This window comes from Procambarus clarkii, chromosome 49, assembly GCF_040958095.1.
Source record: "Procambarus clarkii isolate CNS0578487 chromosome 49, FALCON_Pclarkii_2.0, whole genome shotgun sequence".
NCBI classification, from domain to species: Eukaryota; Metazoa; Arthropoda; class Malacostraca; order Decapoda; family Cambaridae; genus Procambarus; species Procambarus clarkii.
In genome coordinates, this window is record NC_091198.1 from 6141263 (window position 1) to 6158340 (window position 17078).

Genomic DNA, 17078 nt, shown 5'->3' on the forward strand with positions numbered 1-17078 from the left:
TAATGACGTCAAGCGTCACAATGTGCTGGAGTTGATGACGTACTTTATATTAGTGATGAGACGATGATGATGTTAAAGCGTAGGAGTAATATACGCTCGTAAAATTTAATATGAACTTTGTAAACGATTATAAAGCAATTCAGTTCCCCAAATAAACGTTCAAAACTTTTATTCATTAATCATTAATCTTACCCTTTCGGTCATACTCAACGACATATTTTTGCAAGAAAGACTGCTTCCAAAATATATTATGCATATATTTCCCTTCAACATGCCACAAATGTAACTGAGAAGTGTCCCTTTATGTTCAGTGTTACTAATTGGCAGGTTTTTCTTATTGACCAATAAAAGTGCCAAAATTTCAACGTCCATGTTGCATCTTACCGAGATGACTTTTGTCGTAAGGAAATATAATGGTGCCTCGCTTGGTGCCTCGCTTGGTGGCCGTCTTGGTGGCCGTCTTGGGTGCCTCGCTTGGGGGCCGTCTTGGGTGCCTCGCTTGGGGGCCGTCTTGGGTGCCTCGCTTGGTGGCCGTCTTGGGTGCCTCGCTTGGGGGCCGTCTTGGGTGCCTCGCTTGGGGGCCGTCTTGGGTGCCTCGCTTGGTGGCCGTCTTGGTGGCCGTCTTGGGTGCCTCGCTTGGGGGCCGTCTTGGGTGCCTCGCTTGGGGGCCGTCTTGGGTGCCTCGCTTGGGGGCCGTCTTGGGTGCCTCGCTTGGTGGCCGTCTTGGGTGCCTCGCTTGGTGGCCGTCTTGGGTGCCTCGCTTGGGGGCCGTCTTGGGTGCCTCGCTTGGGGGCCGTCTTGGGTGCCTCGCTTGGTGGTTATCTTGGGTGCCTCGCTTGGTGGCCGTCTTGGGTGCCTCGCTTGGTGGCTGTCTTGGGTGCCTCGCTTGGTGGTTATCTTGGGTGCCTCGCTTGGGGGCCGTCTTGGGTGCCTCGCTTGGGGGCCGTCTTGGGTGCCTCGCTTGGTGGCCGTCTTGGGTGCCTCGCTTGGGGGCCGTCTTGGGTGCCTCGCTTGGGGGCCGTCTTGGGTGCCTCGCTTGGGGGCCGTCTTGGGTGCCTCGCTTGGTGGCCGTCTTGGGTGCCTCGCTTGGTGGCCGTCTTGGGTGCCTCGCTTGGTGATTGTCTTGGTGCCTCGCTTGGTGGCCGTCTTGGGTGCCTCGCTTGGTGGTTATCTTGGGTGCCTCGCTTGGTGGCCGTCTTGGGTGCCTCGCTTGGTGGCTGTCTTGGTGCCTCGCTTGGTGGCCGTCTTGGTGCCTCGCTTGGTGGCCGTCTTGGGTGCCTCGCTTGGTGCCTCGCTTGGTGGCCGTCTTGGTGCCTCGCTTGGTGGCCGTCTTGGTGCCTCGCTTGGTGATTGTCTTGGGTGCCTCGCTTGGTGGCCGTCTTGGTGCCTCGCTTGGTGGCCGTCTTGGGTGCCTCGCTTGGTGATCGTCTTGGGTGCCTCGCTTGCTGGCCGTCTTGGGTGCCTCGCTTGGTGATTGTCTTGGTGCCTCGCTTGGTGGCCGTCTTGGGTGCCTCGCTTGGTGGCCGTCTTGGGTGCCTCGCTTGGTGGCCGTCTTGGGTGCCTCGCTTGGTGGCCGTCTTGGGTGCCTCGCTTGGTGGCCGTCTTGGGTGCCTCGCTTGGTGGCCGTCTTGGGTGCCTCGCTTGGTGGCCGTCTTGGGTGCCTCGCTTGGTGGCCGTCTTGGGTGCCTCGCTTGGTGGCCGTCTTGGGTGCCTCGCTTGGTGGCCGTCTTGGGTGCCTCGCTTGGTGGCCGTCTTGGGTGCCTCGCTTGGTGGCCGTCTTGGGTGCCTCGCTTGGTGGCCGTCTTGGGTGCCTCGCTTGGTGGCCGTCTTGGTGCCTCGCTTGGTGGCCGTCTTGGGTGCCTCGCTTGGTGGCCGTCTTGGGTGCCTCGCTTGGTGGCCGTCTTGGGTGCCTCGCTTGGTGGCCGTCTTGGGTGCCTCGCTTGGTGGCCGTCTTGGGTGCCTCGCTTGGTGGCCGTCTTGGGTGCCTCGCTTGGTGGCCGTCTTGGGTGCCTCGCTTGGTGGCCGTCTTGGGTGCCTCGCTTGGGGGCCGTCTTGGGTGCCTCGCTTGGGGGCCGTCTTGGGTGCCTCGCTTGGGGGCCGTCTTGGGTGCCTCGCTTGGTGGCCGTCTTGGGTGCCTCGCTTGGTGGCCGTCTTGGGTGCCTCGCTTGGGGGCCGTCTTGGGTGCCTCGCTTGGGGGCCGTCTTGGGTGCCTCGCTTGGTGGCCGTCTTGGGTGCCTCGCTTGGTGGCCGTCTTGGGTGCCTCGCTTGGTGGCCGTCTTGGGTGCCTCGCTTGGTGGCCGTCTTGGGTGCCTCGCTTGGTGGCCGTCTTGGGTGCCTCGCTTGGTGGCCGTCTTGGGTGCCTCGCTTGGTGGCCGTCTTGGGTGCCTCGCTTGGTGGCCGTCTTGGGTGCCTCGCTTGGTGGCCGTCTTGGGTGCCTCGCTTGGTGGCCGTCTTGGGTGCCTCGCTTGGTGGCCGTCTTGGGTGCCTCGCTTGGTGGCCGTCTTGGGTGCCTCGCTTGGTGGCCGTCTTGGGTGCCTCGCTTGGTGGCCGTCTTGGGTGCCTCGCTTGGTGGCCGTCTTGGGTGCCTCGCTTGGTGGCCGTCTTGGGTGCCTCGCTTGGTGGCCGTCTTGGGTGCCTCGCTTGGTGGCCGTCTTGGGTGCCTCGCTTGGTGGCCGTCTTGGTGCCTCGCTTGGTGGCCGTCTTGGTGCCTCGCTTGGTGGCCGTCTTGGGTGCCTCGCTTTATTACGTTTTTTGTGATCCACTTTGAGTCGCTTTGAAAATTATATTATAAAGTTTCGTCTCTGAGTGCAGCTTAAAGGCAGAGGTTTACGACCCAGGAGGTAGACACAAGTGGAGGGTATACAAGTGGAGGAGGGGTGTATATTGTTGGAGGGAGAGGGTATACGGGTATACAAGTGGAGGAGGGGTGTATATTGTTGGAGGGAGAGGGTATACAAGTTGAGGAGGGGTGTATATTGTTGGAGGGAGAGGGTATACAAGTGGAGGAGGGGTGTATATTGTTGGAGGGAGAGGGTATACAAGTGGAGGAGGGGTGTATATTGTTGGAGAGAGAGGGTATACGGGTTTACAAGTGGAGGAGGGGCGTATATTGTTGGAGGGAGAGGGTATACAAGTGGAGGAAGAGTATATATTGTTGGAGGGAGAGGGAATACAAGTATAGGGACTGGAGAATACAAGTGCAGGGAAACAGTATACAGATAGAGGGAGAAAGAGTAATCAAGTTGAAAGAAGGGGTAAACAAGTTTAATGAAAGGGAATACAAGCAGAGGACGGGGAGCATCCAAGCGGAGGAAGAGTACTTACTGGTAGGGAGAGAAGGTATACAAGTATAGAAAGGGCTCCGTCAAGGAATATATTTTTTTATAATCTCTTCTCACAATCAGACCATCACCAGAGAAATCTTAACAAGCAACACAGAAATCATCGATATATACAGTGATAGCAGGAGACTCGACATCAGCGAGGCACTACACAACAAAAAGTCAACACCAGCAATCAACAGCCAATTAATGTATAACTATATTCTACCCACTTCAAGACCCCAGAACCAACATAGAAGCAGCAAGAGAAAGTATGGGTCAATAGGCCTTCTGTAGTTACTTCCATTCTTATGTTTTCATGCCCAATTTATACCCATTGATTCGTGTTCTGTCACCTCACCCAAAATTTTTGTGTCATATCACCTCACCCAAAACGAATATAAGTATGATGTATGTTATGTGTAAACTAGTCTTTGGAAATGTAAGAAGCCCTCAGGAAACGCTTTCAGGCGTCAGACCAAAAATAAAAATGTAAAAAATTAATGGAGAGTTAATTTGTCAATTATCCTCGACAGTGAAGAAAAACGTAATATTGAGAAGATTCGTGTTAGACTTATTAATCTTATCCTTTCGGACATATTCAACAACATAAGTATAGAAAGAGTGTATACAAGTATAGAGAGCGGGTATACAAGTGGAGGGATGCGTGTATACCCTCTATGTCTAAGTGTATTCAAGTAGAAGTGTAAACGAGAAGAGAAAGGGGTAACATGCATGTGTAAGGAGGTTGTATACAAGTGGAAAGAGATAAATGTAAGTGAATAGGAGGAGGGGTGTGGGGTACCCGGCTGTTCCCGGGTCTCTCTCCCCATCTATCTTCCCCTCTATTCCAATTACCCCCCTCTCTTATCTCTGTTACCCTATCCTCTCTCTCTCGCCATTTCCCCTCTCTCCAAATTTATCTCCCAAGATCCACCCTCTCCGTCTCTCACTTTCCCTCCTTCACTCTCCTACCCTCCTTTCCCCTTTTTCCATTTCCGTACATTCTTCCCATATCCCCTTCACCACCACCTCCACTTGTTACCCTACATTCCCCCCCACCCCCGACATTCCCCGTCTCCTTCCCTCCCAATCTCCCACCCAATCCCTCTCTCTCCACAATTCTCACCTCATCACCCCCCCCCCCTTTATCTGCCTCTCCCTCGTTCTTATCTCCCCAATATCACTCCTCTCCTACCCTCAATCCCCTCCTCTCTCCCTTCTATTTTTCTTTCTCAGTTTCTGAAAAATGTATTACTGTGATAAATGTATCACAATCGACTTCAGAATGGTCCAGGACTGCCCGAAACATGGTCGTCTCTTCACTTTCTAGTGTGTGCAGGCGATGAGTCACAATAACGTGGCTGAAGTATGTTGACCAGACCACACACTAGAAGTTGAAGGGACGACGACGTTTCGGTCCGTCCTGGACCATTCTCAAGTCGATCAAGTCGAAACGTCGTCGTCCCTTCACTTTCTAGTGTGTGGTCTGGTCAACATGTATTTCATGTACATCGTTTCTAAGGATAAATTCTAGAGACTCTGTTAGCCGCTTTTCAATGATTATATGGAAGGGGGTGACGTTTGGGCCCGTCCACCTCTAATTGAATTCTAATTCCACCTCTAATTCCCCTGCAAAGTTGGATGAGGAATGTCACAAGCGTCTAGTCTTCGATCGTGGAGAGACAGACAAACATTCTCGCTTATGAATGTGGACGGTTTAGGGGATAAGAATATAAGGGACAAAAAATATATTTTAGTTATGGCCCTCCGAAGACTAAATTAAACTGTATTATTTGCTGAAAAGAAAAGTCCTAAATTGTTAAAGAACGAAGCAGTTTTGTATTTATTACTCCACTAACCTAAGATCAGAAACGTTACTGCAGTTCTTAAATTCTAAAACTAGAATCCTGAATTAAATGAACAGAGGTAGTGTAGAGATACACGGTGAGAGGAGAATAAAGCAAAGAATAGTGTCAGTGGAACTGAAGAGAACACATTCTGAGTAGCGTATAACGGGTGGAGTATTGACAGAGGAAGGAATAGAGAACACTATGATAAGATGTAAGGGAGACCTTTGGCATAAGGAGAATCTTGGGGGGTCGACTAGTGAACCATTGTGATGGAGACAGCCATTCATTCCCTTCACCTCGACCCCACATTGTCTCGAGGGTTCGGAAGGTCAAGGTGGTGTGAACATGTCCAAGAACCTACTGCTTAAGACTATGGCAGAAACATCTCTTATTTAATGCCATCAGTCTCGGTGGATACTGTGACCGTTAATGTTTCTTTGGCCTATATTTTATTTATCCTAGTTGTTAACTGTTGCACAAAAGATATGCAAAATCAATTTATTATATACTGTCTTGTTTTCAGTGAACAGTTACTCACTTAACAATTGGCTTTGTGTTTGAGATAAAATAAATAATGATATAGTGCTAGAACTCCTAAAAATCTTAAATATAAATTCATGCTATCTTCATAAGATTTTTTTTGGGGGGGGAGGGAGGGGGGGGGGGAAGATTTTAAAGAGCTGCATGTTTCCAGCAATTTGTATAGGTATGTATACAAATTGTTCCGCAGGTATGTTCCGCAGGGAACCGGTCGGCCGAGCGGATAGCACGCTGGACTTGTGATCCTGTGGTCCTATGTTCGATCCCAGGCGCCGGCGAGAAACAATGGGCAAAGTTTCTTTCACCCTATGCCCCTGTTACCTAGCAGTAAAATAGGTACCTGGGTGTTAGTCAGCTGTCACGGGCTGCTTCCTAGGGGTGGAGGCCTGGTCGAGGACCGGGCCGCGGGGACACTAAAGCCCCGAAATCATCTCAAGATAACCTCAAGATGTAAGTCGATCGAGTTTCAAGGTACTGAACGGCTTTGCTATTACTGAGAAATATTAAACAAATAATATGGCTTGTGTTTTGTAAGTCCTTAAATTTTGCCGCGTGTTGGATAAATATTAAAAATACTTCATGAAGAGCCATGTTTTCTCCAATATAAATAACAATTCGCCATACGCGTTTATATATGGAGTAAGGTACAACAATCTTCCAAGATAATACGCAACGAAATCACAATAACGTGGTATATTTATGAGTAGATATTTGAAACTGAATTGCGGGATCGAACCTTTGTCCTGGGTCTTCTACGATAAGTTTCAGTTCAAAACTATTCAAATGGTTAGTCCGACTGATTAAGATTTTAAGCTTTTAGCAGATATATTCAGTACTTTTGGTATAAAATTAGCTTTAGATTCCGATGCATGGAAAAACAGTTCAATATTTTAATATACAGGTCTCAACTGTTAATAACGACAGGTTGAAATGATCAACACAGGAAAAGAGGCTTACCTGGTTCTCGTGATGATACATTATCTTGAGGTTATCTTGAGGTTATCTTGAGGTTATCTTGAGATGATTTCGGGGCTTTTTTTAGTGTCCCCGCGGCCCGGTCCTCGACCAGGCCTCCACTCCCAGGAAGCAGCCCGTGACAACTGACTAACACCCAGGTACCTATTTTACTGCTAGGTAACAGGGGCATAGGGTGAAAGAAACTTTGCCCATTGTTTCTCGCCGGCGCCTGGGATCGAACCCAGGACCACAGGATCACAAGTCCCGCGTGCTGTCCGCTCGGCCGACCGGCTCCCTGGCATTACATGCCAGGGTTGGTCCTAGTGGTCTGCCATCTAGCAGTTTGAATATCAGATTTGTCAGATCAATAGTAAGCAAACTTACACTGAAATTTACTACCCTACTGAAGCTATAAGAACACAAAACAAACTTCAGAACTATTCAGAAACTGTATGTGAATATATGCAATATGTTCGTGAAGTATTTGTTAATTTGTTGAAAAGTTAACATAAAAATAGACGACAATGCAGCATGTTGCAAATATAGTTTAAATCTTAATTGAAATCAAGAAATTTCACAGTGAATTCAATCTCACAATTAATTTACGAATAGTCACAGAAACGATTTTATTAATATACTAATATACGAAAGAGGCTGCACTCATTTTGAAAAAAAAATATATAACAGCAGCTTTCCTATTTTGAAAGCAAAACCTTAATCATTAAGGTTTAAATATTACATATCTGAAGATACTATTTTCTATATAATTGAAGAAATAATATTTAAACAATTAGCATGACATACAAACGGTGAGTCACAATAATGTGGCTGATGATAACTAAACCTCACATCAGAAAGTGAGGAAGCGACTACGTTTCGGTCCGTCTTGGACCATTATCAAGTCGAGTAACCGATTTGATAATAATCAAAACGGACCGAAACGTCGTCGCTTCTTCACTTTCTGATATATGGTTTAGTTATCATAACATCCTATAATGAAAATTCAACAAATATTTTTATTATAGATGCCAATTCAAATTATGCTGCTGAGAAAATTAAACGTTTTGAAAAACTCATGTGTCACTAATATTAAAGTTACAAGATAAAATCGAAAGTATTATAAGTTTGGAGTTAACGTTCACTTATACAAATAAAACTGCATTTTTCCTGTACAGTTAGTTATCTGCAGCATTGGTTAATTTTTATATTTAGAACTGTTGTTATTTAGTAAACATTAATTTGCAAGACTTTAATAACTGAAGATTCTTAGTTTCGGTCGCCCATCTACGGCCAAAATACATTCTATAATGTTACGTGTTTCGTGTGGTTAAGAGCTCCTACATTTTTCCGTTCGTGCAAAGAGAACATATTTCTAGTTGTCACATATTGCGCCTCTTGTTTGGTATTTCTTACGGAAGGAACTTGTAGAAGAGCTAAATGAGGCATGTGTGTGTGTTTTTGGACCTTCGCAGAATACACGTAGATCATGTTGACCAGACCACACACTAGAAATTGAAGGGACGACGACGTTTCGGTCCGTCCTGGACCATTCTCAAGTCGATCTACGCACGTAGATCATGCACATCTTTTCTTTGCTGGAGAGTTTAGAGGTGCGGCGGTAGGTAACGTATATGTTGTTTATTTTACACTTGGCGAACAGCCCTAAACTGAATTTGCTCCTTCAACTTTAGACGAGTGTGGACGGGAATCCCATATTAGTATTCACTATTACATATAGTATACACTATTACAGGCATTACTCGAGAGTTGATGTGTAATAAATGCCTTAGCCTCTAGATGATGTGCTACTGCAAGATGACTAGGTCGTTTCTTAACGCATTAGGGTGCAATATTCTACGCATATTTTATGAAGGTGAGATTGCCATCCATTGTCTTGTCTTACAACTGATCGGTATATTTGTTCCTACGTGAGAGACATCAATTGTATTTTTCTCGGGTCGTCAATAGCTCTGAAATTAATATTTTGCAGTGTAATAATACTAAAATTGCTAATAATATTAGAAAACGATAATTATTGGTGATATATCATCAATTTCGAATTATTTATTGTAATAATAGAGAGGAGAGAAAACTTCATCGTATCTAAATATTAGCCGTTAGACCTAATTTTCTTACAACTATATTGGCATGAAGTTCCTTTAACCTGTTTTTAACTAATCATAGATTTCCCATTAAGGTGATCCTCAAGCGAAGATAAGTGATCGGGTGTAAAATTCTCCCTCGGATAGATAGCTACTGTATAAAGTTTTGACATTCTTGGATAACTTTTAACTCAAACAGCCGAGTTAAAAAAAAAAGTTAAAATCAGGGATGCGAGGCGAGCCTTTGATCGCTCTTTTGGCATGCTATATACTTGCAGGAGAGCACTTGCATGTGCGAGCCATATTGTTCCCCTGGGGAAAGGGGAGGACTTTCGTTGGCAATCCTTATTCTTCCAGAGGCCAGTTTCATTGGCAAGCCAGAACCTTCACTTGGCACCTTGGTTGACAAGTCATATTTAATTGTGAACAGGAGTCGTGTCTTGTGCTTCCTGAGAGCCACAATCGTTGACACAATGTTAGTATGCCGACATCTTAAGGTTTAATTAGTTATTTAAAATTAATTCTTTTATTCTAAACCATTAATTTGATCGAACGAAATTTTACTCTAGGTGCAAAAGTTGAGCAGAAATTATGTGGCTTAAACGTCACAGAAAGCGAAAAGAGTGTTTCTAAAAGTCAATTCATATGAACGGGTCTTAGAAAGTCATTCTGAAGTGCCTTTACACAACTTCGAGCGACAGAAACTCCCATTCGTACCTGACATACTCCCACCCTCCCAACCTCATCGTCTCGCTTCAAAACCTTAAATTAATTATTTATAGTGAGCATCCATGACTTCTGGAAGGAGCCTCAGAGTTCCAGCAAAACCTTACTTGAAAGACTCACCACTTACCTCATCAGAGTACTTCAGTTAAATACGTGTATTGTCTTGGATGACAATTACTGCGCAAATATGAGCTTCAGGAATTCCTGTTTATAGAATCCCGACTGATCTACATGTTCGTGAAAATTTACAGTTGTTTCCTTGCAGCATATACACGCTCGTGGAATTTGCAAATCCCTGGCTTTTATTAGTGATATATTGTGGATTAATAAATGATGTTAGCTGTGATAATTTCGACGCAATCTGAGGAGTGAGGTGTGACGATATCCACGCCACCTGTGGAGCAATACCACCCACAATTCGTTTAGGAGGTGGGTCGATGACAACGCCCTCTGTTGAGGGAGGTGACTATGACACTATAACAGCACCACCTATTGAAGGCATCCTACCACATTTTCTGTTCCCCGGTGGAAGGCTGTCATCATATTTTATCCCTGCGCAGTTTCTGTCTTGCTAATGACGTTTTTAGTCAGCAGAAGGGATATGGAGAATATGGTGGTAAACAGGAATCAGTTCACCCAGGGCAGTCATGAACTCAAGACGTGTCCCAGCGAGAACAAGTGGCCGCGTCGGTATATATAGTGCTTTGTCTGTAATATTTGTCTGTGTCTATAAACTAGACACATAAACTCTCCAACGTCCCACAGACACACCTTCTGAAGTCCCCCAGACACACATCCCCTAACGCCTCATACATAACTGTTTAAAACGTGACTAATTCACAAAGTTAGACCTCTTAGACGCAGCCAGTTGCCTACATGTTATGAAATCATCATATTTTGGCAGCCCTATAGGTTTACCCGTTCTCACGCTTCCAATCCCTCTTTCTTTATTTGCATTAATTATTATTTTTATAACAAAAGACCAACACTGGTTATAGCAGTTCCCTAGACACACCCTCTATCGTTTCCCCCAGACATACCCCCTCTAACGCCTGAAATACAGTGCAAATCTTTTACACACACTATTCACCTCTGCCAGTCCAACCACCAGCTCAACCAGTTATCACCCATTACCTGGTCACGTAATACAATATCCGAGGTTTAATTTAACTGTTAGTCGGCAACTAACTATAGATAGGGGTAGACGTGAGTGTGTGTGTGCAGGCAAGGTTCACAAAATGACAAAGTATTGTAGATATAACCACCTAGACCGCATGAAGTATTGCTGATATATCAAAAAAACACCATCTGAGATAGCACACACCATGGCAGATTTCAGAATACCTCTTTGGCATTGGTTGCAAATGTACGAAAATATGTAAATATAAAATCCCAGGCGGTTTAAAAATTAAATTTGATCCCAGGCATATAAAAAATCCCCATTGCTATCTGGGGTAGCGTCACGTATTCCGGCTCCCTGCGATAACACCAAGTATTATTTCATTTGAGATAATATTAGTGATAATTTGAAACAGTACGAACTCATTATATGGGATGCCACTCTACATGTAAGAGGAAATACCTGCTCGTCTGTCCAAGGTTGGAGGCTATAATCTTGGGGCTAGACTCACCCAACTTTGCTGGGTGACTTGTCTGGGGTACAATACGGACATAGGAGGACCAATAACGGCAACTACGACCAGCCTAAGGGGGGGGGGGGGTATTAGTGCAGTATCCTAGCGAGTTTCTAAGATACCTTCATGTGATGTACAGTATATTGGAGAGTCTCTGGGATACCATCATATGATATATGTATGAAATAAAGACTATCGGTATGCTAGAACATATTTAACATTTTATGCTATGATATAGTTTATAAATGTTAATCTATAGAAGTATATATCTGTTAGCCTGTTTTTTCTGTCCGAGGATGGAGGCTAGACACGTGGGATTACCCTGACCAAATTTTGCACATGCGCTGGTCGAGGTCGGCCCCATTGCTCCCGTTTAAGAGAAGACGGTTGTGACTCAAACGGTGTCTGAAATTGTGAATTTGTTTCCAGAGACTGTCTCTGCTGTTTACAATTGTATCTGTACATTTATATTCTGTGGACGGCCAGGTCGGCTCAGGCACCGACATTATATTAAAATAATTACATTAAATAATATTTTCACGGGAGAAAAGTATTTTCAACAAAAAAAAAATAAAATGTAGACGATGAGTCACAATAATGTGGCTGAAGATATGATGACCAAACCACACATTGTCAGGTCGTGGTACAAGACTTGATAATGGTACACGACACACCAAAACGTCGTCTTTTCTTTACTTGCTGATGTGTGGTTGCGTCATCAAAAATTTACATGCATGCGTAACACACTTTAAAGTTATAGTTAACAAGGAAGCAATATACGCAAGAAATACGTCTAATATATATTAAAATTACATAAACCAAGGCACAAAACACATTAGAAGTATTCCAGACATCGATTAAAGTTACAGTTAATTTGGTAAAAAATATAACGAAAGTGTTACGAACACTCATCAAAGTTACAGTGAACTAAGATTAAAAAAAAAAGGGCAAACACACACACTCTGGCGCAGAGTGTGTTGTATCAAGACACCGTCACACCCTCCTGCTCAAACTTTCTTCCTTTCCTTGAGAGTCTGACTACTGAATAGGAGGAGGCAATCTGTGAAGTGTGTGCTGATAAGAACTTGTGTATCGAGTGGGGAAGACTTGAGACTGGTTATGTATCCTAGATGAAAGGTGAACGCCGAGGCAGATAAGAGAGAGAGAGAGAGAGAGAGAGAGAGAGAGAGAGAGAGAGAGAGAGAGAGAGTGTGTGTGTGTGTAGAGAGAGTGTGTGTGGTTGTACATGACACCCTGGGCAACCTGTGTAACCAGGGGGAGGCTATAAACCAACATGTGTTTCATCCAGGAATTTATTAATTAAGGTTCGATGCATTTTATCAGTGCACTTCGAGAGCCAACACTATGACATATCAGCAGTAAAACTTCCAGCCCATGATCCTAATAGGAAAGTACTTATTGGTAATTTCGACCACATGGTTACCATATGTAGTGATACATGGTTGATGGGGTTCTGGGAGTCCTACTCCCCAAGCCCGGCCCGAGGCCAGGCTTGACTTGTGAGAGTTTGGTTCACTAGGCTGTTGCTTGGAGCGGCCCGCAGGCCCACATACCCACCACAGCCCGGTTGGTCGGCACTCCTTTTAGGAAACAATCTAGTTTCCTCTTGAAGATGTCCACGGTTGTTCCGGCAATATTTCTTATGCTCGCTGGGAGGGTGTTGAACAACCGCGGACCTTTGATGTTTATACAGTGTTCTCTGATTGTGCCTATGACACCTCTGCTCTTCACTGGTTCTATTCTGCATTTTCTTCCATATTGTCCACTCCAGTACGTTGTTATTTTACTGTGTAGATTTGGTACTTGGCCCTCCAGTATCTTTCACGTGTATATTATTTGATATCTCTCTCGCCTTCTTTTTAGTGAGTACATTTGGAGGGCTTTGAGACGATCCCAATAATTTAGGTGCTTTATTGCATCTATGCGTGCCGTATATGTTCTCTGTATTCCCTCTATTTCAGCAATCTCTCCTGCTCTGAAGGGGGAAGTGAGTACTGAGCAGTACTCAAGACGCGACAACACAAGTGACTTTAAGTGTGATGATGGAGATAGACCACCAGAAAGTAGATTTTTGTATTGGTGAATTTGAACAAACCTGAAACATTTTTATTTGCATCATAAATATACGACCTTACCTAACATCTCCTAGCAATCTTAGACCTTTTACACACTATCTTAGGCCTAATATACTACATATATGCTATAATAGGCCTACGAATATTTCAGTTTGGTTTTTAACTATTTTTCCGGAATACATAGAAATAATAGCACAAAAAGTGGTTTCTGGATCTAACACTATATGTTGGTGCTCTCATCCCAACATTTACAAGAACGACTATCATTCTAGAAGGACGAGTTTGAACAATGACGCCCTCAAACTCTCTAGTGACCTTCCTCTCTTCCCTGACTTCCTCCCATTCTCTCAATGACACTATCAGCAGCAATGTCTCTTCGGGTCGTCTTTCAACAGTAGTAAGGTCTTCCGTTTCCCCCATTAACAGAAGTAAGATCTCTTACCTCCCTTCGTCATCATTATCTTTCTTCCTTTCCTCTATCATCAGTTGTAAGGTCTCCCTTGTTCCAATAGTGAAGTCAATATTTATCCCCATCGTTAGCAATAAGATTTCCTTCCTACTTTCAGTAGTCCCAATTAAATTCCTCAGGTCAGTCCCAGATTAAAACAACTGTTTCCTTCACTTATCAGTTGCTCAGAGCCACTTATTTTAGTATCAAGTCGAGTGATAGACGAGAAGCAGATACAGTCAAATAAATAAGGTAAGAGTAAGGTGAAAGGTTTGAATAGGAAATCCAGAAGTATTCTATCAGGCTTGTTCCAGAAGGCACAAGTATGAGTTACGAAGAAAGACTAAAGTAATTACTTGTTCCTTCACTAAAAAACAGATGAGTTAGACGAGTAATGATTACCACATTCACAGGAAAATTTATGGGGCAGGTAAGAACAGATAATTTTGGATGGGTGGTACACGAACCACCCGAGCATGGGTGGTACACGAACCACCCGAGCATGGGGGGTACACGAACCACCCGAGCATGGGTGGTACACGAACCACCCGAGCATGGGTGGTACACGAACCACCCGAGCATGGGTGGTACACGAACCACCCGAGCATGGGTGGTACACGAACCACCCGAGCATGGGTGGTACACGAACCACCCGAGCATGGGTGGTACACGAACCACCCGAGCATGGGTGGTACACGAACCACCCGAGCATGGGTGGTACACGAACCACCCGAGCATGGGTGGTACACGAACCACCCGAGCATGGGGGGTACACGAACCAGAGAGAAATATTAGAGAAATTAAATCAGTATGAGGACAGTGAATAAATGGAATACATTAAGAGGCATGGCCCCTCTTGGCACCATCTCTCTTGGTGGTGCCAAGAATAGTGGGGGCAAACCGATCACTATTTCAAATTCGTTCCAGCCTAATTGCATAAACCTGTTCACAAGTTAATTAAAGGTTGACTGGTGGGACCAAAGAGCTTACGCTAAACCTCATGCAAGCACAATTAGGCGAGTACACCCACATATACATATGTATACATGCACCGGGTCTCCACATTAATCTGCACCGAGAGTGTGTGCTAGTCTCCTGCATCGTGATAAAGCGAGTGAAAATCCAATTCTATTCACGTCGTGTGCCGGGTGAGAAGCAGGGCAAGCACACAAGCGAGCGAGGACCCGGCTTGTCCATGGTGGCACTGACAGAACGTGTAAACGAGGTAGCAAATGGCTTGACATAACTCTGCCACACCGCGCTCGGTAATCCCACTGCAAACACCGAGTGAGGTCTCTTGATGTCAGGAAGCAAACGTACTGTTCTAATGATGTCAGGCGGTTAGAGAATTGTTCTGCTGATGTCGTAAGAGAAGTGCACTGTTCTGCTGATATCTTTTGAGAAATGCACTATTCTGCCGATATCCTTTTAGAAGCGCACTGCTTCGCTGATATTTGGAGAATAGGGCACTCTTCCGATGTCGGGGGAATAGCTCACCTTTCTCCTGATGCTGCGAGAATAGCGCAGTGTTGTAATACTTTTTTGTCTTTACGAGACAAGATGGTGTTGACCGGGGCTCTGAAGTCACTTCTATCAAAACATCAAAAGATGTATGTGAGCATGTGACAAGGGGGAAACTGAATATTATGATAAATGGGTGAATGCTGGAAGATCAACTAATGAATAAAGGGTTCAATGAGAATGCTCTAGCACTCTTTCATCTTAATAGCGGATGTTGGCTTTCATTTCTGAGTGCCGCATGGAATGCACATCATCAGTTACTTGTTGATAATTAGACGAGGGATTACATGTTAGATATTGAGTAGTTGCAACAAAGAAATATTATTTAATAATGAATAAACTTATCACAGAAGTAAGTTTCGGAAGCAGTGAAAACTTGAACATTCTTCAACAGCTGATGAATTTAGGATCCGTTTCGTGTTAGTCCGGAAGAGGATTTCAGGTTGGAGTCAGCCACTGCAGGAAGTCTTGCCCTATCATTCATTCCGAAAACAAACATGTGTATTTGTCTGGTTTTGTGGAAGGCTGTGTGTTATTTTAAGTGTACCAGAAAGAACCGCATTTTATACACATTATCTGGAATATGAAAACAACATCCCCCCTTTTGTGGAAAGGAAGAAGCTTGTTAAGGTCTCCGAGTAACGACCAACATGACGCGTGCGAATTCTCCCTCGGGAAGAGATTATTAATTATGAACATTAATAATCATAAAATTGAACCATGGAAGAGCTAGTTTTTCACAGCCTTCTTGTTCATCATCATCTTTACTGTTACCCCTTTTTCCATTTACCCTATTTCTAAGTTCAGTGTTTATCCCAATTGCTGCAACTTGCCTCATATTATAATAACAGCTCTTTATGAGGAACACAATACAGTGCGATTTGAAAGTCTTGGAGTATGCAGTCAATCCAGCCTTGTAATACAACTCACAAATGTGTCTCATGATTTTCCTCTCTAAATTCACGTTGACCTTCTTACACAGTTAATCCCTTCAGTGCTCCATTCTTCACTTTCTGATAACCATTTTGTTGCAAAGAATTTATGTCAATGACATTGTTCTATAGTTTCTCCTGTCTGTTCCCCGATATTTTTTAAACACTGAGACAACATTTGCAAATTTCCAGCTCTACTGGGATGTCGAGTCTAGTGTTTTAGTTAAAATCTTTGTGAGCGGATGACTAAATACACGAGCCCCGTCTATTGGTAGACAATGTGATGCATTATCTATTTGCAAATGTTTTTATTGTATATTGTTCTTATGTATCGTTTATACATTCCCCCTTAGATGTAATGGTAGCAGTCATGGAGGGGGTTGTGGTGGTTAATAGTGGTGGAGGTGACAGTTGTGGTAGAAGTGCTAGTGATGAAGTTATCATATGGTGTATGAGTTATGGTGAGGTGCTGGAAAAGGAGGGTGATTATGGTAATGGTGTTGGTGGCTTTAATTGTGGAGGTGGTGATTGTAGGAGTTGTTTAACTGGTAGTGGTGTTGCCGCAAGTAGTATTGACAGTGACAGTTTCGTAATTGGTGGTTTTACTGTTAATATTGAGGGATTCAATGGTGAATAAGGTAATGATGGTGGTAGTTATGGAGATGGTGATAGTTGCAGTTGTGGTTGTGAGGATTGTCATTGTGGTGGTGGATGGTTGAGATAAAGGTGGTGATTTTGGTAGTGGTGGTGATTTTGGTAGTGGAGGTTGTGGTGACGTTGATGTGGATGTGGTTATAGCTGCAGTCGTGGTGGTTGCGGTGATGGCTGCAAGTGTGGTGGTGGTAGTGACGGTGGTGGTGGTAGTGACGGTGGTGGTGATGGTGACGGTGATGGTGGTAGTGACAGTGGTGGTGGTAGTGACGGTGGTGGTGGTAGTGACGGTGGTGGT

The 17078-nt window shown here is 44.7% G+C and overlaps 2 protein-coding genes across 6 annotated transcripts in view; both read right to left on the reverse strand.

Annotated features, from left to right (window-relative positions):
* Positions 1–17078, reverse strand: part of LOC123768334 (proteasomal ubiquitin receptor ADRM1-like) — a 435185-nt gene that overhangs the window by 111625 nt on the left and 306482 nt on the right. The gene's annotated exons all lie outside the window — the stretch shown is intronic.
* Positions 362–13762, reverse strand: LOC138351272 (serine/arginine repetitive matrix protein 1-like). The gene is made up of 3 exons (XM_069302903.1): positions 13671–13762; positions 9045–9263; positions 362–2771 (listed from the first exon to the last, which is right to left on the reverse strand). The coding sequence occupies exons 1-3, from the start codon at positions 13760–13762 to the stop codon at positions 362–364; spliced, it is 2721 nt and encodes a 906-aa protein (XP_069159004.1).